This window comes from Priceomyces carsonii (assembly GCF_900007245.1).
Source record: "Priceomyces carsonii strain CBS4050 genome assembly, scaffold: Debaryomyces_carsonii_scaffold_4, whole genome shotgun sequence".
NCBI classification, from domain to species: Eukaryota; Fungi; Ascomycota; class Pichiomycetes; order Serinales; family Debaryomycetaceae; genus Priceomyces; species Priceomyces carsonii.
Window position 1 is genome coordinate 132,153 of NW_026946677.1, and position 22,156 is coordinate 154,308.

General features: G+C 38.5%; 12 protein-coding genes across 12 annotated transcripts; 3 read left to right on the forward strand and 9 right to left on the reverse strand.

Moving 5' to 3' along the window:
* Positions 1-609: 609 nt before the first annotated feature.
* On the forward strand, positions 610-2,172 carry PRCAT00003546001 (cytochrome P450; the record flags this gene model as incomplete). The annotated part of the gene is made up of 1 exon (XM_062953485.1): positions 610-2,172. The coding sequence occupies one exon, from the start codon at positions 610-612 to the stop codon at positions 2,170-2,172; it is 1,563 nt and encodes a 520-aa protein (XP_062810283.1).
* Positions 2,173-2,329: 157 nt separating this feature from the next.
* PRCAT00003547001 (SCP2 sterol-binding domain-containing protein) lies at positions 2,330-2,716 on the reverse strand (the record flags this gene model as incomplete). The annotated part of the gene is made up of 1 exon (XM_062953486.1): positions 2,330-2,716. The coding sequence occupies one exon, from the start codon at positions 2,714-2,716 to the stop codon at positions 2,330-2,332; it is 387 nt and encodes a 128-aa protein (XP_062810284.1).
* A 411-nt stretch (positions 2,717-3,127) lies between these two features.
* PRCAT00003548001 (uncharacterized protein) lies at positions 3,128-5,245 on the reverse strand (the record flags this gene model as incomplete). Its single annotated transcript, XM_062953487.1, has 1 exon — positions 3,128-5,245. One exon carries the CDS (start codon positions 5,243-5,245, stop codon positions 3,128-3,130), a length of 2,118 nt encoding a protein of 705 aa, XP_062810285.1.
* A 662-nt stretch (positions 5,246-5,907) lies between these two features.
* PRCAT00003549001 (uncharacterized protein) lies at positions 5,908-7,116 on the reverse strand (the record flags this gene model as incomplete). The annotated part of the gene is made up of 1 exon (XM_062953489.1): positions 5,908-7,116. The coding sequence occupies one exon, from the start codon at positions 7,114-7,116 to the stop codon at positions 5,908-5,910; it is 1,209 nt and encodes a 402-aa protein (XP_062810286.1).
* An 83-nt stretch (positions 7,117-7,199) lies between these two features.
* PRCAT00003550001 (uncharacterized protein) lies at positions 7,200-8,078 on the reverse strand (the record flags this gene model as incomplete). Its single annotated transcript, XM_062953490.1, has 1 exon — positions 7,200-8,078. The coding sequence occupies one exon, from the start codon at positions 8,076-8,078 to the stop codon at positions 7,200-7,202; it is 879 nt and encodes a 292-aa protein (XP_062810287.1).
* Positions 8,079-8,506: 428 nt separating this feature from the next.
* PRCAT00003551001 (uncharacterized protein) lies at positions 8,507-9,649 on the forward strand (the record flags this gene model as incomplete). Its single annotated transcript, XM_062953491.1, has 1 exon — positions 8,507-9,649. The coding sequence occupies one exon, from the start codon at positions 8,507-8,509 to the stop codon at positions 9,647-9,649; it is 1,143 nt and encodes a 380-aa protein (XP_062810288.1).
* A 54-nt stretch (positions 9,650-9,703) lies between these two features.
* On the reverse strand, positions 9,704-10,600 carry PRCAT00003552001 (diphthine methyl ester synthase; the record flags this gene model as incomplete). The annotated part of the gene is made up of 1 exon (XM_062953492.1): positions 9,704-10,600. One exon carries the CDS (start codon positions 10,598-10,600, stop codon positions 9,704-9,706), a length of 897 nt encoding a protein of 298 aa, XP_062810289.1.
* A 148-nt stretch (positions 10,601-10,748) lies between these two features.
* Positions 10,749-11,771, reverse strand: BTS1 (farnesyltranstransferase; the record flags this gene model as incomplete). Its single annotated transcript, XM_062953493.1, has 1 exon — positions 10,749-11,771. One exon carries the CDS (start codon positions 11,769-11,771, stop codon positions 10,749-10,751), a length of 1,023 nt encoding a protein of 340 aa, XP_062810290.1.
* A 115-nt stretch (positions 11,772-11,886) lies between these two features.
* Positions 11,887-12,774, forward strand: PRCAT00003554001 (uncharacterized protein; the record flags this gene model as incomplete). Its single annotated transcript, XM_062953494.1, has 1 exon — positions 11,887-12,774. The coding sequence occupies one exon, from the start codon at positions 11,887-11,889 to the stop codon at positions 12,772-12,774; it is 888 nt and encodes a 295-aa protein (XP_062810291.1).
* A 1,714-nt stretch (positions 12,775-14,488) lies between these two features.
* Positions 14,489-16,207, reverse strand: PRCAT00003556001 (uncharacterized protein; the record flags this gene model as incomplete). Its single annotated transcript, XM_062953495.1, has 1 exon — positions 14,489-16,207. One exon carries the CDS (start codon positions 16,205-16,207, stop codon positions 14,489-14,491), a length of 1,719 nt encoding a protein of 572 aa, XP_062810292.1.
* An 855-nt stretch (positions 16,208-17,062) lies between these two features.
* Positions 17,063-20,440, reverse strand: CST20 (mitogen-activated protein kinase kinase kinase kinase; the record flags this gene model as incomplete). The annotated part of the gene is made up of 1 exon (XM_062953496.1): positions 17,063-20,440. The coding sequence occupies one exon, from the start codon at positions 20,438-20,440 to the stop codon at positions 17,063-17,065; it is 3,378 nt and encodes a 1,125-aa protein (XP_062810293.1).
* A 357-nt stretch (positions 20,441-20,797) lies between these two features.
* On the reverse strand, positions 20,798-22,066 carry PRCAT00003558001 (uncharacterized protein; the record flags this gene model as incomplete). Its single annotated transcript, XM_062953497.1, has 1 exon — positions 20,798-22,066. One exon carries the CDS (start codon positions 22,064-22,066, stop codon positions 20,798-20,800), a length of 1,269 nt encoding a protein of 422 aa, XP_062810294.1.
* Between the last annotated feature and the right edge of the window lie 90 nt (positions 22,067-22,156).

A 22,156-nucleotide genomic window follows, 5' to 3' on the forward strand; every position in this document is an offset into this window, starting at 1 on the left:
CATATGATTCATTGAGATATATCACGTTTCAACAAATTCCTGTATAAAGTATCGTTCTCCACCGGTCGATTGGTGGGGTCCCAGGGAGCAGAATTTTCTTGTGACAGCAGACATGACGCGAAATAGCATGTGCTGAAGGCACCAGAGTTCACCCTAAAAGACCAGAAATAGTGATAACCGTGCTCACAATACACTCAATGCACGTTAAGAAAGTCCGACGTACCTCTCCCAAAGTGTGTCGATTGCAATTTAGAACATGAAGGGGAACACATATCTGTCACCGTACTAAAAATGAAGTAAGGCTATGAGTACAAACATAAGATCTGGTATCAGCTGTCAAACAAGAACACTAATTTATAATACTAAGGATTGTACCCGACGAACCACATCGACTGCTAAAATTAGTTGCAAACAAGTGTTTATTTAAAGCGTAAAGTTTAACTAAGCGAACATCCACACACCTAATTCCTAATTCCTATTTCATGTGAAAAGCTATTATATATATCAGTACCTTTTCGAAGGTCTCATTTATCAATCTTCAACTTTTTTCACTCTTGATCATATTACTCAATCTCACTTAGCTTTGGTCAGTTAACATAATTATACTACATGATGCAAAAAGAATCTCATTTAAAAAGTTTGTATGAGAACTGGTTCATCACGCTACTTGGATGCTTCGTAATATATATTGTATATTACAATGTTAAGATATATTATTTGAAGAGAAAATTCAATGCTTATCAAGCCAATTATATACCTGGAAGCGGCTGGTTTTTCAGTAGGAATCCAATTATGATGTTAAACGCTAAAAGAAATGGAACATTATTGCAAGTTGTCTGGAAATTATTTGAGGAAGCTGGGAAAAACTTCAGGATTGTTATTGGTGGTTCCGAGCTTTTTGTCACTCTGGATCCGGAGAACATAAAGGCTGTTTTGGCTACTCAATTCAACGACTTTGTACTTGGCTTTCGAAATGCCCATTTCAAGCCATTATTGGGAGATGGAATCTTCACTTTGGATGGAGAAGGGTGGAAACATTCGAGAGCGATGTTGAGACCAAATTTTAGTAGAGAGAAGGTTGCACATGTTCAGTCACTAGAGGCTCATCTTCAGACATTGGCCAAGCATATCAGAAAGCACGATGGATTTAAGCTAGATATTCAGGATTTGTTCTTTATTTTGACAGTTGATACTTCCACTGAGTTTCTTTTTGGTGCATCTATTCACGGCTTGAAAGATGAATCAATAGGAGAGTACCCAGAAATTGATTTCGAAGGTAGAGATAAATTTTTCGATAGCTTCACAGCGTCCCAGGCATATTTGGCCACTCGAGCATGGTCCCAGGATTGGTATTGGCTCTTTAATAACTCTAAGTTTAAAGAAAATAATAAAGTTGTTCATGATTTTGCCAAATATTATGTCCATAAGGCTCTAACGGCGACTCCCGAGGAAGTTGAAGAAAGAAGCAAAGGTGGATATGTCTTCTTGTACGAATTGGTTAAAGAGACGAGAAATCCTCAGGTTTTGCAAGATCAATTATTAAACATTATGATAGCTGGTAGAGATACCACAGCTGGATTGTTGTCCTTTACAATGTTTGAATTAGCTAGAAATCCAGCGATTTGGGAAAAAGTTAAAGAAGATGTGTACAGTCACTTTGGAAAAGGGGATTCTGCAAGAGTAGAAGAAATCTCATTTGAATCTTTGAAAAAATGTGAATATTTGAAATGGGTTATACAAGAGGTTTTAAGATTGTATCCTAGTGTTCCAATTAATTACAGAGTAGCTACCAAGAATACTACATTACCAAGAGGAGGAGGGCCTGATGGTCTATCACCAGTTATTATTGAGAAAGGTAGAGTCATAGGCTATGTCATCTCTTCTACTCATCGGAACCCAGAATTTTACGGCAAAGACGCTAGCGTATTTCGTCCAGAAAGATGGAGCGATAAGAACTTGAAGCCAGGATGGGCTTATTTGCCATTCAACGGTGGCCCTAGAATCTGTTTGGGCCAACAATTTGCCTTGACTGAAGCATCGTACATCATCTGCAGACTTGCGCAAATGTTCCCAAGTTTGAAGTCTCAAGATCTGTCAAATATTTATCCTCCAAAAATGTCATCACACTTAACCTCTTCTCTCACGGATGGCTGCTGGATCAGCTTAAGCTAATGCCACAAAGTTACTCGTAGGTTTCTTTGTTCTGCCCCTTTGGTAAATAGAAGTATTTAGTGAATAATTTTATTAAAGTTAAATATTGAACTTGTACATATAAGCTGAGGACACACAAACTCTTCAATATAAAAAATAAGTTCGTATACTGAATGTTTTATAGCTTCGCTCTAGGGTCAACCTTCTTTAAGAAAGTTTCAATTGAAGCCGCCTTCATCAAGTTTCCTTTCACCTTTAGTTTGCCGTTCATGTATAGTCTTTGTGCATTCGCTTTGTTATTAACTAATTTGATAAAATCTTTGTCTGCCATTGCTAAGGATATATCAGTTTTCGGAGCAGAACCATCAACCTTGGCCACAGTGCCATCTTTTTTAAAGTCCATAATCCAAGACTTCGTCTTTCCCTGCTTATTCTTAAGAGTAAGTAGCACAATTGCATTAACTGTCTTGAGAGATTTTTTTTTAAGCTCTTCGTCGCTATCGACAATCTCTTTCATGAGATCGAAAAGTTCAGAACCTTCAAAGCCTTCTTCTGCTAAAGTCATCGTCTTTGGATTAATTTTGAAGATACCAACTAAAATTCTTTGTCAATCATGTTTCCACTACCCTTAAATAGGTGGTTACTCTTCATATGCACTTTAGAGATCACATTCCCGAAAAATTTAGATTACGGAATATTTGCGGAGAATGAAATAGTATTTGGGGAAGACTTAGTGCCCTAAAACAGAAGTCGCCACAAGTAAAACTTTGACATTAGCGGTCAATTTCAGGTTCTACGAAACAAGCAAGCTTGGTCGAGAGACTTGTCAATTTGAGAGCTACTTTCGAAGATCCAACCAAGGCTTTTATATGCGATCATATATTTCATTAAAAAACTAACAAAAAATTAATGGGAACTATTTCGCAGCTATCTAGAATATTTTTATAGAATAATTTAAAATGATACTATTATCTTTTTACTCTCCAGACAAGATTTCAGCAGTTTCATCAGAAAGCTCATCCCTTTGTCTTTCATCAAGAGAGGGTCTGTTCAACATAGCTTGGAGAGAAGAAGAATAAGGAGCCTTGGAGTTGAATGGAGGGTTAATAGATTTGACGATTTTGAAGTAATTTTCATAAATGTTGCCATCGTAAGACCCCAAGGATGAGTTGATCATCATGTCAGTCAAATGAAACGAATCAGTCAAAGGAATTACATGTGGCCTAAGTTCCTTGCATAATTTCGGAATGTGCTCTGCAGTTAAAATCGATATTGTGTCAGTAGAAACAACAGAAAACGTCAAAAATACACCCGAAAAGCCTTCTAGAATTATTGTGGCACAATATAATTGAGCTAACTTATCCAAAACACTAGCCAATTCTTTCTCTTTCATAGTATCGACCTTGTCAAGGAAAGCCTTTAATAAGAAAAAATGAGCCAATAATTTTGATAATTGGACAAGATCTGCGCCGATGTAATCCCAATCCTGATCTTGCGCATCCAATGTCTTTAAAGCTTGGTCAGAAGCACGAACAATAGCCACTTCAACAGCAAACAATATTTTTCTCGGATTATTCAAATCCTCTGGCTTCAATATAATGTCCTTGTTCAAGTACTTTTTAGAGTCGGACAAAAATTCAAGTATACCAGTAGACTTGACACCATCCTTAAGCACCGATGAAATGTTCTTCACCAATTGTTTACCAATAGACATACCCAATATGTTATTATCACCTTCCCAAGTGCATTGAACAGCAAAATCATTGTAGGCCTTACCAAATCCTGAGTAAGAAGAATAACCATGACCACCACATGATTGCCTACATTGGTCAATGGTATTTAAGGTTAACCACGTACAGGTAGATTTCAAGGAGCCAGATGCAACAAATAAAGATTTCATGGCTTCAATCCCTCTGTCAACACCTTCTTTGTCCTCATTAGCGACCGCATCATCCAATTCATCCATAGTAGTAGAGGAAAGCTCTGCCAAGACATTAGCACCATTAGAGAATGCATAAGTCAACGCCAATAGCGGGATCAAACGACGTTGGTGCAATGGATAATCAATTAATTGTGTCTCACTTTCGTTTTCACCTGCCTTGGAGGACTTAAATTGCTTTCTGCCTACCGCATACCTCAATGCGATGGTAAGAACCCTTGAAGACCATCTGAATGCATCTTTAACCATAATGACTCTACCACCGAGCAACGCAGAATAAGACAATTGATTGTTGGGTGGCTCTATCACATCACCTTCAGCGGATACTTTACAGTACTTTTGTAACATATTGTACCTTGGAATCCTCACATTACTAAATTGAATCCATCCATTATCGATACCATCTCTACCCATCTTTGCACCAATATCACCAATACTCACACCTGGCATCAAATCGTGGTTGCTATCTCTTAAGGCGACCACAAAGGTCTTGACACCATAATCTTTTCCAGAAACAATCAATCTGGCGTAAACTGTTGCGTGTGTAGCAGAGTGGGCAGCTCCACCGATCCACCACTTGGTGGCTCCGATATGAGGCGTATTTATAACGAATTGGTCTTCTTGCTGATCGAAAGTAGCCGTTGTTTCTAACCCTGCAACATTGGAACCATGGGCTATTTCAGTCATCGCAAAACATCCGTAAATGTTTTTAATAAAAGCCGTCTCCTTTTTCAAGGCCCAGAAGCTGAGCTGCTCCAATGTTCCATTACCCCTAATACAACCAAGGAAAAGCCCCAAATGGACCCCAATCCTCGTATGGAGCTGAGGATCGAAAACAGAGATCAATGACATACTTCTCTCAAACTTATCAAATGTCTCGATCTCAATGTATCTAGACAATCTGTTGATTTTGAGAGCAGTTAACTCTCTTTGCTGCTCTTTAGTTAAATCATAATAATTTGGATTAGCCGACATAATCGGATCCCTTTCCATTCTTTGCATGAATTCTTTAGCCTCCTCGGAAAATTCTTTAGATCCTTCCAAAAAGTAATTCATTAGCTCTGGGTCAAAAGTAGCCCTATCGCGCTCAAGTTGAATCAACTTGGCTGGATTAGGTGGTTCAGACGTAGTCACTGTACCTCTAACAGACACCATATTTAAGTTTATTATATTTAATTATTGGAATTCAACTTTTAAATGGTCAAGGATGAAAGTAAACTAATAAACTTTTGAAATCTCATTAAGGGCATGGCTTCTGATATATAGGCGATTAGATTAATTTTTTGACGTTCTTGTGATTCTCATCGTAGGCACATTCAACCGCAAAATGTCACAGTCTTCGCGGGGAACCTCGGAGTATATTCTACTTGGATGCACAGTATCTTCTGAATCCCATGTTTACTCAACCACTAGACATTCCCTAAGATGTAGAAACCACGCGGTAAGCCTCGGGTTCTGAAGGGTTCGTCATTGAAAAATTCATTTGTCCTGACATTATCACAAGAAACTAGCCCAAAAGCCCATGGGGAGATAGAACCTTCGGTAGCGATGAAATACTGAGATTGGGCTGGAACACAACACAAAGAAGTTAGCGCACGTTAAGAAATTCGGATAAGCACTGTAACGTATTTACAGCTTTTGGGTCGAAAGACCCAGTAACATTAATTGGAACTTTTAAATTTCGTTTTAACAATGATAGTAATTCTCTTGCGCTCTAGTATAATATATAATGTATTTGTAGTTTTAGGAAGCACTCAAGGTGTTTATCTACAGTAATTGGTATGATGTAGCTGAATCTGACCATATCCTAAAAAAGGTTATGGCCAAAATTCTTTATCTTGTAAGTATTTTTTCAAAACACTCAAACCACCTTTCAAATCATCCTGACTATTTCCGAAACCAATTCTTAAGAAACCCGATTTATCTTTGCCGAACACTTCTCCAGGAACTACAAGACATTGATAATCATCGGCCAACTCGCAGCACATTTCGTAGGTATTGATGCCTGGTATCGTTACTTTCACGAACGCGGTACTTCCTCCCCGAGGCTTAACCCACTCAATTAAACCTTTCGAAGAATCGATAAAGTTTTCAAGAAGCTTCAAATTGTTTCGACAAAGTTCATAATTTCTCTTGAGGATAGTATCATGATTTTTGAGAGCAAAAGTTGCGAGTTCATCATCAACGACTGAAATTGAGATGGTATTATAGTCCCTCTTGGCCATTGCGCCTTCAATGAACGATTTGTCTCGACTCACAATCCAGCCTAGCCTCAAACCAGCTAAGGAAAATGCCTTTGACATAGAAGATGTCAGAATACACTTTTCGTAACCAAAGTTGATCACCGATGAAGGTGGCATTGTAACAGAATGGAATAAGGGTCTATAAACCTCGTCGCATAACAAGTAGATATCATGTTCTTCACAAATAGACACAACTTCTTTCATAACATCATCTCCCCAAACAGCACCAGTAGGATTGTTGGGGTTATTAATAACGACCAACTTCGTTTTTCCTGGTTTAACTAGCAGTCTCAAATTGTCCAAGTTTGGTAAATAGTCATCTTCGAAGTTTAATCTAAGTAGGTCAACATCAGTTCTCTTTGAAGTAAATACACCAGGAACAGACGAAAGCTGTTGATATGAGGGATCAACGACAATTATATGGTCATTTCTATCAACAATGGTATAAAATGTTAAGAAATTTGCACCGATTGCACCATTAGTAATTACAATATTTTTAGGCCCAATTAGCAAACTACCATCGTTGTTGGTATTATATAATCTTGCAATTTCATGCTTAAGATCTTCAGAGCCACTAATGTTTCCATAGGTCAACCTCTTTGAAAAAAGTGAGTCTATAATCCCTCTTTTTAATTGAGACCCATTTGCCCCATTTTCTGATGCCAAGTCAATAACTTCATTTACAGACAATGAGTTACAACAAGTTTCACCCATATTGAACTTAATACTATGCTCATACTGATCCATGAACTGTTCAACTGCAAAATTGTCTTGTTGCACCATTCTCTTCGATTATTGTGAGAAGAATCCTATACTTCTAATTAAAGGAAAAAGCATACATTTTTACATTATCGATATATATATGTCTACAACATAAAATTATCATTCAAGTAAAGTTCCATTTCCAAATCTGGCTGGAACTCAGCATAAAGAGATTCAGGATCGCCAGTCTGATGTTCAGTATAAGCGGCTTCTTCATCTCCAACAATCTTTAATGACTCGCCCTCTCTCAAAGCTGCATTTGCCATTAATTGGACCTCGCAGCTTCTTTCAAGTAGTGTGAACAAGTAAGCAGCTTCGTCAACAGTACTACCTACGGTAATCAATCCGTGGTTTTGTAATATTGCACCTTTTCCGTTTCCAATGGCTTTGGCAATTTGGCGGCCCTCTTCAGCCTCAATTGCTACACCCCCAAAATCCTCATAGACGGCATGGCTCTTGTAGAAAATACACACGTCCTGGTTTATCATGTCAAGCGGCTTCCCTAACGCAGAATATGCTTTCCCATGTACAGAATGGGCATGACAAGCGGCATTGACATCAGGACGTGCCTTATGTAAGGCTGAATGAATAGCAAAGCCAGCCGAGTTGACAGCTGCTTGGTTACCATCTGGCAATATGTTTCCTTTTTCATCTACGTGTACAAGGTCGCTAGCCTTTATTAACCCGAAATGTTTGGCGAGCGGGTTAATCCAAAAAGTATTTTGATCAATAGGATCCCTTACTGAGATATGTCCAGCTGAGCCTTCAGTATAACCTTTTCTAGCAAATACCCTAAATGCACCTGCAACATGCTGTTTGATCCATTTTCTTTCTTCAGTTTTATCTTGAAACTTTGGTAAAGTAAAAGGGTGACTTAAACCATGCGCAAGGTTGTGGGCACCTCTTGTGCCGACTTCATAAGATCTAGACGTCTCTGGCCTAAGATCCAATCTAACTGGTTCTGATGTTCTAGTAGTGCTCATACTTTTTCTTTATTATGTCCAGGTGTCTGACAAAAACATACTTTCTGAGTCGTTAGATAGACATCCCTGGTTCTATATAGATAAGTTAGCATTACTGCATATAACCACCAATCACCAATATCCTAAAGTAGATAAGATTCCGACAAAATTCCGACAAGATAACCAGAAGTAAGAAAACAGGAAGAATTGTAAGCCAACATCGGAAAAGAGAGGCTAAAATTTCCGAGACTGGAGAATATATGATGTCGGCTTTCAAAGACTGTCTATTACGGTTTTCCTTTAGCTTTTAATTGACATTAAATCCTGATCCTATAGTCGAGTATATGCACGCCTGAAAAAGCCATGCTGAGGTGCTCGTGCAGTATGATCTTTCTCTTCGAATCTTGCTGCAATTTAGACATAGAAACAAGAGACATAGGCTTGAGACGATGAAACTAATCCCAAGTGCAGCATTTCTTCTCATCATTGCTTTTTTTTTGAAATTTTCTTCTGCATCTCCTGGTGATGATTTAGAAGAGTTTGATGCTTGCAAGTTTCAATGTGAAGAAATTGTGTGTTTCCAGAGTCCTGCCATCTACGCAATGATAGGAGGATTTAATCCTGATTGGAAGTTCAATGGTCCGCCTCTGTTATACCTTCGGTTGCTTCAATGGAGTTGTGCGGATGATTGTGATTATCAGTGTCAGAGAAAAGTAACCAGTGAAAGGAAGGATGCTGGTGAAGAGGTTCTTCAGTTTCACGGGAAATGGCCATTCATCAGGGTCTTAGGCATTCAAGAGCTAGCATCTACCATATTTTCGTGTGGCAATTTGCTAGTTCATTGCATTGGTATAAAAAAGTTGCTCAAAGAGACGATTTCATTAGATGGGAAATTTAGGTGCCAGTATACTAATGTTTTATTAACTTCATTTATTACAATACTAGCTTGGACATGCTCTACGATCTTCCATATCAGGGATGTATTGATTACAGAGAGATTAGATTACTTTCTTGCAGGTTTGGTAGTTTTGATGAGTTTTCATCTAATTGGCTCAAGGTTGTTTCGTTTGTATCATCCAAAAAAACGAATCTTGAAATATGCATATTCATTTGGATGTTTGCTAGCTTATTGTGGACACATATACAGATTGTTGACAGACTGGCTGTATACATACAATATGAGAGCAAACATTCTTTGTGGAATATTGCAAAACGTTTGCTTATACTGCCTTTGCTTTCAGCTATACTATAAGTATTATCAAACAGAGTCAGGGGAGACTGATGATAAAGTTATCCGTATGAACCATCTAAAATATGCAAAAGATAAAACCTTGTTCAGTTCGTTTTATACCCGATCACCAAAGCTATATTCCTTATATCCATTGTTGTTAAGCTTCATTGTGACAGTGGGTATGTCTCTAGAGATATTTGACTTCCCCCCTGTCTTTTTCGATTTGATAGATGCACATAGTTTGTGGCACCTTGTGACGATCTTTCCGGCCTATTATGGATGGTATGAATGGATGATATGGGATATAAACGAAAACGTCTTGCCTGAACTTGCAAGTATATACAAGAAGAAGAATAATTGAAGGAATAAAGACTATAAGAATATATATTTAGAATTAATGAAGTTCCAATCTCTTTCAAATATCTTCTTCAGGAGGGGGAACGTAAGGCGGTGGTTTAAAATATTCTTGATCGTTTTGAACAATTGTCTTAAAACCATTTTTTTCGTCCGTGTACTGATACAAGTACTCCAACTCTAGCTCATGAACTTGCCTTCCTAACATGACCATAGTATGCAACGGTTCTCCAGAATCATAATTAGCCAATTGGTTCAAGGTTCCCGCTTTGAAAGATTGTGTAGGTGACCCTAATCTCGATATCGCTACACACGGTGTCTCAGGGGTATAAGCCTTTTCTTGTCTAATTTCCTCAATTTCAAGCAATTGTTGAGCTGCTGTGCTAATGCTCATATATCTAGGGGGTTCATATATCAATCTTCCTCTAGCCATGTTCTCTATACTTTGCTCCTTTACTTTTATGTCCAATAACAAAAGAGTATGTAAACCGATTTTTCGATTTTCCATTATCTTATCGTAAAAAGAGTCAGGCTTCCAAGTATCAGTAAAGAATACCAAAGATACAGTTTGACCAAATTGATATAACTGGAGACCACATGCTCCTACAGCATTCATTATTGATGCGTTATGAATATTTTCAACCTGAATACCCAATTCTCTTGCCCTGATAACTAAATCTGTGTGAGTAGTAGCTCCAAATGGATCTCCTACAACTAAAAATGCAACATCATCTTCTTTTGCCCCCTTCAATATTTCATCTGAACCTGTTTCAACCAACTCTCTGTCAGCTAAAATTACTTCTCTACCATAGAATTTCTCTAAAGATGCCTTATCCGCTGCCATAAGAATAGAAGTATAAGCTTCCAAGTATACTCTTTTACATTTTTTTACAGCATTAAGGCCACGAACTGAAATATCAGTCTCGTAAGACAAGCCTAGGCCAATAAGATAGAGCATGCTATGATTTATGTATCTAAGTATTTTTTACTAGTGTAGCTGAAAAAACAGATAAAAAAAAGTACTGTTAAATGTTGCTCACGTGAAAACTTTTAAACGCATCTCATAAAACATAGTTTAGATCACATACTTTATTAGCGTTGCAAGACTATATATTACACAACCACTCCAATATTCTTGTTAACTGTATACCATCAGTGGGGGATACACTCAAAATCATATCTTTGGCTCTCAATTCATACTGTTTCATTAAATCATGTGAATACATCAATGACTGAGATTCTGTTCTCATGAAAGAAATGGCAGCTTTGATTAGATCAGGTTGAGCTTTTCTGGCTTCACTTGTCCTCAAATCGTATAATAGTTTATGAACGGGGGAATTGACTGTAGTTTGTAGACAATGTAAAATAGGTAAAGATAGTTTTCCTTCTATCAAATCTTCACCAGTGACACCTTTCATATGAGAGTAATTGTCATCAATTAGATTTAAATAGTCATCCCTGATTTGATATATTATTCCTAGCAAGTTAGTGATTCGAATGATAGTTAGATCATTTGGGGCTAAGGAAAATTGCTGCAATAATTTAACCGACAAGCGAAATAAACCTCCAGTCTTATTTTTTATCATATGTAAATACTGCTCTACTTGAGGCAAGTCTTCCTCTACCAAATGGTCCCTCCAATAAATATCAAGACCTTGACCGTGATGTAAGTTGAGCATTTCGTCTATTAAAAGCCTCAGTGTTTCGTACTTGAGTTTATCAATCTCAGCTTCAGTTTTTCCGCCTTCAAGATCAATGTACATGTTCGTTAAATCTTCTTGTGCTCTATGCAATGCTACAAAGTACATCAAGTTTCCACAGTTAATTGTCAAAGGGATACCGAATTTAGTGTGTGCCGCTGGTTCTCCTCTCCTGTAATCTGAATAGTCCTCGATATCATCAATAAGCAACGAGGAATTATGAAAAATAGATATAATATCTTCAATTTTTGCTAACAAAGCTTTGTGAGGAATCTTATAATACAAGTCATTAAATGCTATCAAAAACTTTGATCTGATATTTCCGTTATTACCTGGAATGTTTTCTATGTATTGAAAAGGTGCACGTATCAGACTAGGTATCCCTTGCTCATGTCCAGGCTCAATCAACTTTTCTAAGTTAATATTCATGACGATATAATAACCATCATTTGGTTGATGGCGAAAGTTGTATAAATTTTTATTACTGTATTTGAAAATCGAGACTTTCTCTCAGCACATTAAAAAGTTGTATTATATAATAGAGATGGATAGAATCCTTGAGATAGTAAATGAAATACCGCCTGTGACAAAGTATTGGGTCATAGGGATCTTCCTGACATCAGTATTGACAACTTCTAAGCTTGTCCTAAAAAATAATTTAATATTCGTACCAGATAAAGCATTAGGTGTACAATGCTGGAGGTTAGTGACAAGTTTTTGTTATTTCGAAGATTTATCTCTCAGGTTTCTCCTATATTTGTGGCTTATGATGAACTCAAGCAGGTTCATAGAGGAGTCATTCAAAACCAGCTTGCATTTATTTCCCTTTAGCATTGATCAATTGAACCCTGCACAACTTGAGATATTGAATCAAGTAATCGATAAAAATCGATCCATTGACTATTTTCATTACCTCATCTTAATATGTTCATCTATAGTCATAACTGCCTCCTTTGGCTACTATCTATTTGATTTGAAAATAATGTTTTTAGGTCCATTATTGGATGATATACTATTCTACATTTGGTGCCGAAAAAACTCCTTAATGGAAATCAATATCTTAGGAATATTCACAATCACGGCTGCTAATTTGCCGTGGTGCTATGCATTCTTGAACTTACTCATGTCGGACTTTTTCCAAAGAGTCTTAGATGCTATTTCGAATGGTAAGTTCACAATGTCAGTTATAACGAAGGAACAATTTTTCTGGAGGGTAATCATCTATTGTACTTTAGGGCACTTTTGGTGGTACACAAGAGATTTTTTGTTGCCTTATGTCTACTGGCAGAAAGACAAGGAGAGGCGCCTCTTGAGAGCGGAGACTTTTCAAATTTATAGAGTGAAGAGAGCTAATGTTGTCAGAACTGTGTTGGCTGTCATGTTATTACCCCCCTGGTACTGGATTATACTTCAAAAAATCAGGTCTACTTAAAACAGCCCACACCACTTTGCTGTACGATATCGGCCAATTAATTTATGGGCCAAGTAATTAACATATAGTTGACAAGAATCAATTTCATACGACCCTCGTATTTGATTACCTGTAATGTAATCCATTGTAACATTGTTTAAACAGTCCTCATGTCTTCGCCAATGGAAATAAACTCTGTGCCACTAAGCATTAAGTTTTCTAGCGAGCACGTTGGTACCATGCCACGTTCTCGCTCCTTTTACTGACGAGAGACAATAGATACTATTGTGTAACCCACAACATATTCAAGGCATACATCTTTGAAGGTATGTAATGCTGTTACCTTCCTAGCTGCTACACACAAGATTACTCTTTCAGATCATTTCGTTCTGGATTAGGTAGGCGATTTGAAAAAAAGATCTATATCTCAAGGTGAGGTTGCAGCACAACGAATCAAATTGGCATAACTTAAAAGAAAAACCGACTCTTCTTGCAGCGAAGACCTGCTACATTCCTTCGAGAAATACTACGAGATGTTACTATATAAATGGGCTTCTATCTTCCTTTCATTCTTGAAATTGAGTAAAATTAACTACAGTAACAAACAGTGGACATGAAAATTATCGGACTCTTCTTTATCCTTGCCGTGACATTCGCAAAAAATATTCTTCTCACAAATGATGATTCATGGGTGTCTGCAAATATCAGGGCAACTTATAACCACTTGAAAGCAGCTGGGCATAACGTTATTTTGGCTGCCCCAGTCTCACAAAGGTCAGGATGGAGTGGAAAGTTTGATGTTCCATCGTCCAACACATGTAAGTAGCAATGCGTCCAGTACTTCAAGCACCTTCAATATACTAACACTGATTTAGTGGAAACCGATGGAGAGTTTGGTTACGTAAAGGCAGGAGCTCCATCATGGGGCCATGAAGTCGACGATGGAAATATCTGGTACTTTAATGGTACCCCAGCCTCATGCGTTGCTTTTGCACTTAAGTATGTGATCCCACAACACTTCAATAATATAAGTATTGATTTAGTTGTGTCTGGTCCCAATGAAGGAACAAACATGTCACCAGGAATGTTCACAATTAGTGGTACTATAGGTGCAACTTACAATGCTGTTTATCGCGGAATCCCAGCCATTGCATTCTCTGGAAGTGTTGGTAACAATTCCTTTTTTAAAGATGCAGATTTTTCAGATGAAAAACAGTATTATAACATCTATGCAAAATTAACCACCGACCTTGTCACTAAGATCTTTAAACAACAAGGTAAAAAGCCTCGCGCGCTTCCTTTATCAACGGGATTGAATGTGAACTTTCCACTTGTAGGCTACAGTGATGAAAATTGCACTAATCCAAAATGGGTTCACACAAGATTGACTGGAGAAGATGCAGCAACCCTGGACTTAGAGTACGATGCATCCACAAACTCATTCAAGTCTACCTCAGGTACTTACGACGGTTTGTATAAATGCTACAATGGCGACTGTTCATTCCCAAGTGAGAATTATATCCTTGGTAAGACATACTGTCAAACAGCCATTAGCGTATTCTCCACTGACTATGATGCTAATAAGAAAGTTACAGACAAGGTTATTCCTTTGATATTATAGTTTCACGATCTTTTGTATCACCTTTATATTTCTAGAGTAAACTCTATTTGAATTAACTATATAGTCCTATCCTGATATATGATAGCGATTTTCTACTTAAAAATGCAATACACATTAATTCTTACCTTTATCAACCTTAACATCTTTTACCTTGTTAATTTGCTCATTCAAAAGAACCGGAACCTCAATTGCTTCATGCTCCGATGCTGCTTTTGTTGCGGACTGCTTCTGTTGGGTTTGTTCTGTTTTCTGGCCGTTTTTCTCGCTTGGAGTCATAACAAGATCTGCAAAATTGATCTTTGAATCAGAAGGAACATTGTCATCATCTGCGGTCTCGTTCCATTCTTTGAGCTCCAAAGCATGCTCTCTTTCAATTGCATACTTCACGGCTTCCAACACATTTTCACATAGGTGCTTAGGTTTGTACTTTGGAACCGTGCCTTCACGATAAACTCCAGTTTTCACCAAAATAGAATGCCATGAGACATCGTGAGAGTTAGCAAACCTAATGTCTGATTCAGGGGTATCACCAACGAAGTATACAGTAGATGCAGGCGGCAACTGTAAGGTGATCTTATCAGGTTTCCCAACAACAGCCAACGGCTCATCAACATCATCTTCAGATTCTGAGTCAGAGTCATAGTTCTCCAATTTTGATTGATTAATGATCTCTTCACCATCATCATTGATCAAAATATCTGCTTCATCAGCATTTGGATCGTTGATTGAGAGCTTCTTCAAGTGTTCATCCAACACACCTTGTCTCCAATTACTCAAGACCTTGTTAGCAAACTTAAAAGTTCCTTTCTGAGGCTTACCGAATCTATTAACTTTCAACTCCTTACCGGTATGCTCTCTGTACAAGGCAGCTATAGAAACTTGCAAAGCACCCATACCATATCGCGACAACTTATAATTTGTTGCCCATATAAAATCCGAGTGAGCAAAATAAATTTGAGGACCTTCGTCATAGGTCTTTGATTCAGTGCCCATTACACCATTCTTACTTAACAATAATTCTAAGATGATTTGCTGATCTGCAGCCCAGTTTCTTGAATCTGCGAAGACTAAAATTGCATCAATGCTAACTTTGGAAAAATCAACATCGCGAGCACATTTACGTTCTTCTTCAGTCATGTCATGATATGGAGTAACGGCTGGATTCCATTTCAAAACATCAAGTGGCGTGTAAACATTCTTGAAACCATATGATTCTGCAACGTGACGACAAACGTTACCAACACCACCAACAACTAATACATTCTTATAAAGGTGAACCAAATCCTTCATAGGAGTATGACCCTGGATAATTTGATCTGGGTTAATGTGAACACCTAATCTTTTAGATAAATCGGCGGCTCTCACAGCTTCTGGTTTACCTCCTCCATTAGTAACAAACACATATGGAACCTTAATATTATATTTGTTCTCACCATTCAATAACTTGATCGCATCAACAGCTTCTGGAATCGTGTTTGGACCCCTCAAAATCACACCATCAATGTCGAAGCAAAATGCATACGAAGCGACTCTGACGTGATCAATCACAGACTTCTTCTTCCTCTTAATAATTGAAGAGTTTCGCGACAACTTGGCTAAAGAATCAACCTTTTTTAAACTTCCTGAGCTCTTATTATTCAATGACGTTGAGGAGCTCAATTTTGTCAATCCACTCTGCCATTGATTCAAGTCCGAAAGTGAGAGCGACGACACTTTGTGCTTCCGCTCCGCGGGTTGCAATTCATCTATCCCATCATTGTTCAAATAGGACTGGAAACTAGGCGACTTAGCTTCCTCGGCAGCTGGCGAAGACTTTTCCTGCGAAACGCTCATATTAATTATGATTCTTAATTTATTATCAACAAATATATTGATTACTGGCAGTAGGTATATCCGACAGCCAACTCAGTTCTTTAAATACTGGGGGACACTACTCAGCTATGATATCACGGGAGGTTACGCAGCCCGGAAAAAGAATATTTTCAACTACGTATTGCTATTCTGAGACAAACAAGATCAGGTAGAGACGGCGGAGAAGAATCCAAGGATACAAAAAAAAGTTAGCCAGATTAACTGACAGAGGACTCTAGGAATCATTCGATTAATGTATTGTTATGATTTACAAGATGGTACTGTCGAGTCGTTTAATAAAATATTATATTGGCTAAACCTCGGAGTTGCCACGAGACGTGACTTCCGTATTGCGATTGCTACTATAGTTGCGCAAGCAGGCAGACTCGGTCAACCACAAGAGCACAGGTGAGGCGGTAACTTAGAGAACAGAGCTGTATAGGCAGTTATGCAGTGAGCTGTATGATCTTCGTGCTCGTCCTTCTAGCAGTTCAACGAGGATCCCTAAATGGAGCCGTACCTGTGGCAAATAGTAACCATCTATTTCTCAAAGTACCCCACAGCACACGGCTGGAGGACTTCTGGGGAACAAAGCGAATCTCTTGGTGGTGCGAATTAATCCACACAGTTGAGGCTCTGTTTATTGCGGCAAAAGTTGACAGTTAATATATGGCATACACTGATTTACGTTCGGGACACTTAGCGACATTTGGTGCGAAATTTAATTAGTTACGATATATTATAATATATTTTAATAGTAATACAATACACTAAAGAATATGATAATGAGACATTACGATTACTTTCACCCAAAAATTTTTAAGAGCTAGGAAATGACTATTCCTCAGATTCGCTTTGCTTCTTCATCCTCGCAATTTTAACCAAGGGAGCCAAAGATGAGACATCATCGCTCTCCAAAATAAACTTGTCGTTCAAGAGATCATCAGCATCAGCTCTCTTATTGAAGTCTACTTGCAAACACCAAGACAAGAAGCGCCTAATATCATAGCTCAAAGCTTCTGGTTCCTTAAGTTTAGGTGTGCCATTGGTTGCAATTAAGTACAATGCCCTTAATGGCGTCTCATTTAAGTACGGAGGTTCTCCTTCAATCATCTCAATCATCATAATACCTAATGACCAAATGTCTACCTTCGGACCATATTCTTTTCTTGAGACGACTTCAGGAGCCATCCAATATGGGGTACCTACCATCGTGGTTCTCTTCAAATTAAGCTCGTTTATTTGAGCACAGAAACCAAAATCAGTCATTTTAATATGTCCGTCAATGTTTAATAATATGTTATCAGATTTGATATCTCGATGAATCACTCCTTTCGAATGCAAAAACTTGAGACCCTTTAAAGTCTCTCTACAAACAGCTCCAATTTGACCCTCAGACATAACGCTATGCGTTACGATTTCAGTTAAAGAACCTCCTTCCATATATTCCATGATAACCCACAAATCTCCCTTAAGAAAATAAGAGTCAATGAAATTGACTATGTTAGGATGTCTGCTGCCCTTCATGACCAAAATCTCGTTGACAATCAATTCTTTCTTTGGTTGTTGCTCTAAATTCATTTGCTTGATTGCCACTGTAGATCCTACGTTAACATCATGTGCAATGTATACACCTCCTGAGGCGCCCTGTCCTATCTTCTTGAGATCCCTGTAAAGATTTGTAGGATCGCTTTCGTTACATATGGATCGTAATTTGGCCAATATCTGTTGATTTTTGCGTTTTTTATCTTCTCTCTTCTTGGCCGCCATGAGAGCAGCTTGCTTAGGATCTCTAACTGGTTGCCCCGATTTCTTCTTCCTAGAATCCTCATTCTTCTCGGAATTAGAGCGACTAAAGCTTTTCTCATCAGCTTCTTTGCTCGTCGGTGGGGGTGGAGGAGGTGCCCGAGTTGCATTTATTCCCTTTTCACGTTGCTTTGCGTAGATAATTTTCTCTTCGTCCTTTGACTCACTAAAAGTGGAAGATGGAGCCACTGGAGCCGTTGTAGATCCTTTCTCTTCTGCCTTTATCCTCTCTGCTAGAGAATAACTATGAGATTTTGACTTTGGTATACTATTAGGTGCGACAGGCAAAGCCGGCGTTGGACTAGAAGGTACAATTTTATCCTTCTTTGGGCCCTTGATCGACATTATAGATTTTGAAGAGATTGATCTCGCAAATTTATTCTGGGTTTTTGAGGGTGGCATGACTTGGACAGAAGCTGTCGTTGAAAAACCTTCTTGAGAAGAAGGTGGTTTCGGCGCTGGTCGACTAGGAATAAACAGTGGCTGCTGTGACAGAGACTTTTGAGATGCATGCGACACCTCATTGGGGGAAATCAACCCAAAGGGTTCTTGAAATTGAGAGGTGGAAGCAGAAGGTGTTGTTGGTGGAGTCGAGTGCGCAATTGAAGCACTAGAAAGATTATTATCATAATGAAATTTCTTGAATGCTGCTTCGTCAGGATTATTCTCATTCGAGTCCTGATAGAATGCCACGATATCCATAACTGCTTGAGGATGCTGCTGTTGCTCTTTCTTTGATATTCCACTCGCTGACAACAACCTTTCCCACTCTATAGGCAAGCCCGTATAAGAGCCATTATCATCAACACCTACATGTGCAACATGTTTTGCATTAAACGGCGTACTGATCTTCATGTTCATAGACAGCTCTGGGGATGGATAGCTCGAAACCGGTTTAGATTTGAACATCAGCGAAAGAACTCCCTTGACCCTATTTCCGCTCTTCCTTTTCTTGCCATTAATCTTAGAAGATGGAGTTTTTGGGCTGCTAATTGAAGGACTTGAATGCTCTCTCGGGGAAGATGAACCTGACGCGGGAGTTGCAAATACATTTGAATGCTGCAAAGGGCTTGCCGCAGGAGTCTTGTTAAATGCGAAGTTAGAAGGCACACCTCCATTGTTCTTGACAACTGTACCAGAGGAAATGTTCCTCGATTGAGGTTGAGATTGATTTGAACTGGACGAAACATTTCTAGATTGGGGATGAGATTGATTTGAACTGGATGAAACATTTCTAGATTGAGAGTTGCCAGAGTTTGACGACAATGACTTTGAAGATCTCTCGTTATTCGATCTGTCGCCTCTTGATAAAGGCTGTATGGTTGACAGACTTTCATCAACAAGTGATCCATCAGTAGATTCCTGGGTCAGATTCTTTTTTAGGCCATCTTTTAAAGGCTCTTTTTCAGGATGATTGTTGCTTGCACTTGAAGCATCCTCATCTATGTTCTCATCTTCAATTGTTCGGATTCTACCTAAAGTATCATCCTGCAAACCATTTGGAATTATCGACGAGTTGCTGCTTCCACCAACTAAGGCAGGGTCATCATTTTCGTTTAACTCTACATTATTGTCGCTAATATGATGTTTTAAAAGTGACAGATAATTAACGTTTGATTTGGTGTTATAAGGCTTACCGGGATCCAACGTAGACTTGAAATTTTCTAAGTCGGATGACTTCGTATTGACCAAATCAGATGACAGATTCAACAGAGACAACTCTCGTCCACTCGAATGCGAAACGGAGTCCAGAATTTTCTGAGAATCCCTATTTTGATATTCATCCACGTCTAACGATTGTGAAGCTTCTTTTATTTCGTTGAACGACTCTTGTACGTCTTCAGAATTTTCTACGGATGAATAACTTATTTCGTTCACAGGTACCTTGGTGCCTTCATTATCACCTAACAATGTCTCGGGTGGGTCTGCAATCCCCAAATCGGGAGTCTCATTGTTCATGAGCTCATCATTTCCTGAAGTTTGATTTTCAATAAATTTATTGACCTCATCAGAATTCGAATCACTGGATGTCACTACAGGAGTTTTGATGTTCACCGCAGAGTCTGAACCAGTCCCATAGGAACTCGAATATCTTGATATTGTACTCATCGATTCTGGATTGTTTACTAACGAAGTAGCCGTAGCATTATTGTGATTAAGCAGTTCAGTCAACTCATTGTACAGAAAATTATTCGTTTTTAATCTATTGACATCAAATGAACCTGGCATCCTGGGCAACGTTCCCCCATTAGAATCCACCTGTGTGTCATGGGAGCCAGTCTCAGACAGAACAAGCATCGTTGCCATATTCAAGATCAGTTCATTTTGGTTCAGACGTTCATCATTTATATGCTCTTTGCCAACGTCATCGCTAGTTAGCACTGACAGGGAACCTTTTGGACTGTCCATCCTTTTGTTGGTCGAAGTCAACACTTAATTGACTTGTTGTTTTTCTTGGCGATTACCGTAGGTTTTTGTGCGTCTTGCCCTGTGAAGTAATTTATATAGCAGTATTTAGTCAATTCTTCAACTATGTTTACTAAGTTATCCACAGGAGTCGAATCAAACGGTTTGTTGATATCATCTACAACGTGAACTTGATGAAGATCTCCGGAGACAATGCTTTCCTCAAAAAGCGAGTGGGGTTACCCGGCTAAGTTGGTAATTCGGCGCGTCTTGTCGCGACGACATAAATAGCCGACAAGAGTGGGAGGATTTGCACTATCATATCTAGATAAAGAGAAAAGATAAAATCCATAACTATACTCATCTAAGACGCTTACCAATGACTTGTAGACTACCAGGTAATTCTTCAAAGATGAATAACTGAGACGACAAGACTCTTTTCACTGAATTCTTGATCTTGGAAACCCCATTGGCGGAGTGAAGACCTCTACCTGTAATGATACGAAGAGGTTGAATAAATATGGCCAGCGATCCGAACTTCAGGAAGTTTCCATCAGCTTGACGAGCATCTAATTCTAATTTCCACCAGTCAAATGCTGCTTCTTTAGCTAGTTCTGTAGCGGCTGCCAGAGAAAGCATATGCAAATCCAAAGAGCCGGATTGCTCTAATAACAGCCATCTTTGGTCCATAAGCGATTGCTCGTCAGCTGAAAATTTAGACAGATGCAATGCACTATGAGATAGCCTCAGCTTTGAGTCGGTTTTCTTGGGAAGAGCAATATTTATTTTTGGAGTGAGTGAGACTTTGTTTTGTCTCTTTCTGGAAGCCTTTTGTAAAATAGTTGATAACGAATCAGTTTTTTTAACAGGCGTTCCGTATTCGTGTGTAATATCAATCCCAGTATGGTCTAATATATACGTAGCTATTTGGATAACTTTATCAACATTTCCTTTGCAGAGTACGAGTCCTCTCTCAAATAACTCATAATTCATCTTGTTCATTTCGGGATTCGCAAGGCATAAGGACTTGAGCTCCAGGGCTTCTCTTGACCCTTCATCGTATATATAGGGCAAATCCGCTTCCTTAGTTCCTTGACTTGCTGTTCCTTGAACTCTCCTTTTGAAATGTTTGTCTTTACATTTAGCATCACCGAAAGAACTAAATACTATGTCAAGTAAGGCTCTCACTGGATCCTCAGAATTCTTTTGGAGATAAGCTTCCACTTCAGTAGCCTGGACCCCTGTTAAATCTTGAATCTCACTAACATTATCCTCTTTCACAGATGCGCTCTCAGCCGGATTATTAAATAAATAATTGCATGCTTGAATTACATTTCCATCATAAGCCTTCAAAATTCTCTCCAAAAAATCTGCATCCTCTTCTGGAAAAACATCTATAAGATCTTGGATATTCAGAGCAGTATTATGCAAATTACTAGATTCGTTATTCGTAGATGAATTCTCTTGAATTAACTGTTCCACGAGATGATTGATGTCGTCAGATGAGTTGACTCTAGCTCTAAGGTCATTAACCAGTATACTTGGAAATATATTATTTAGATTACTTATAACTTCATCCACATTCGCTTTATCATCAAAGTGGCTATCTACATTTGTGGGATTAGCCATATCTCATCTCGATGCAAAGATAACGGACGTGATGCAATTTGCTTAAATTCTCATGGTGCGAAAGACCTGTAAATTAAAGAAATGGAAATT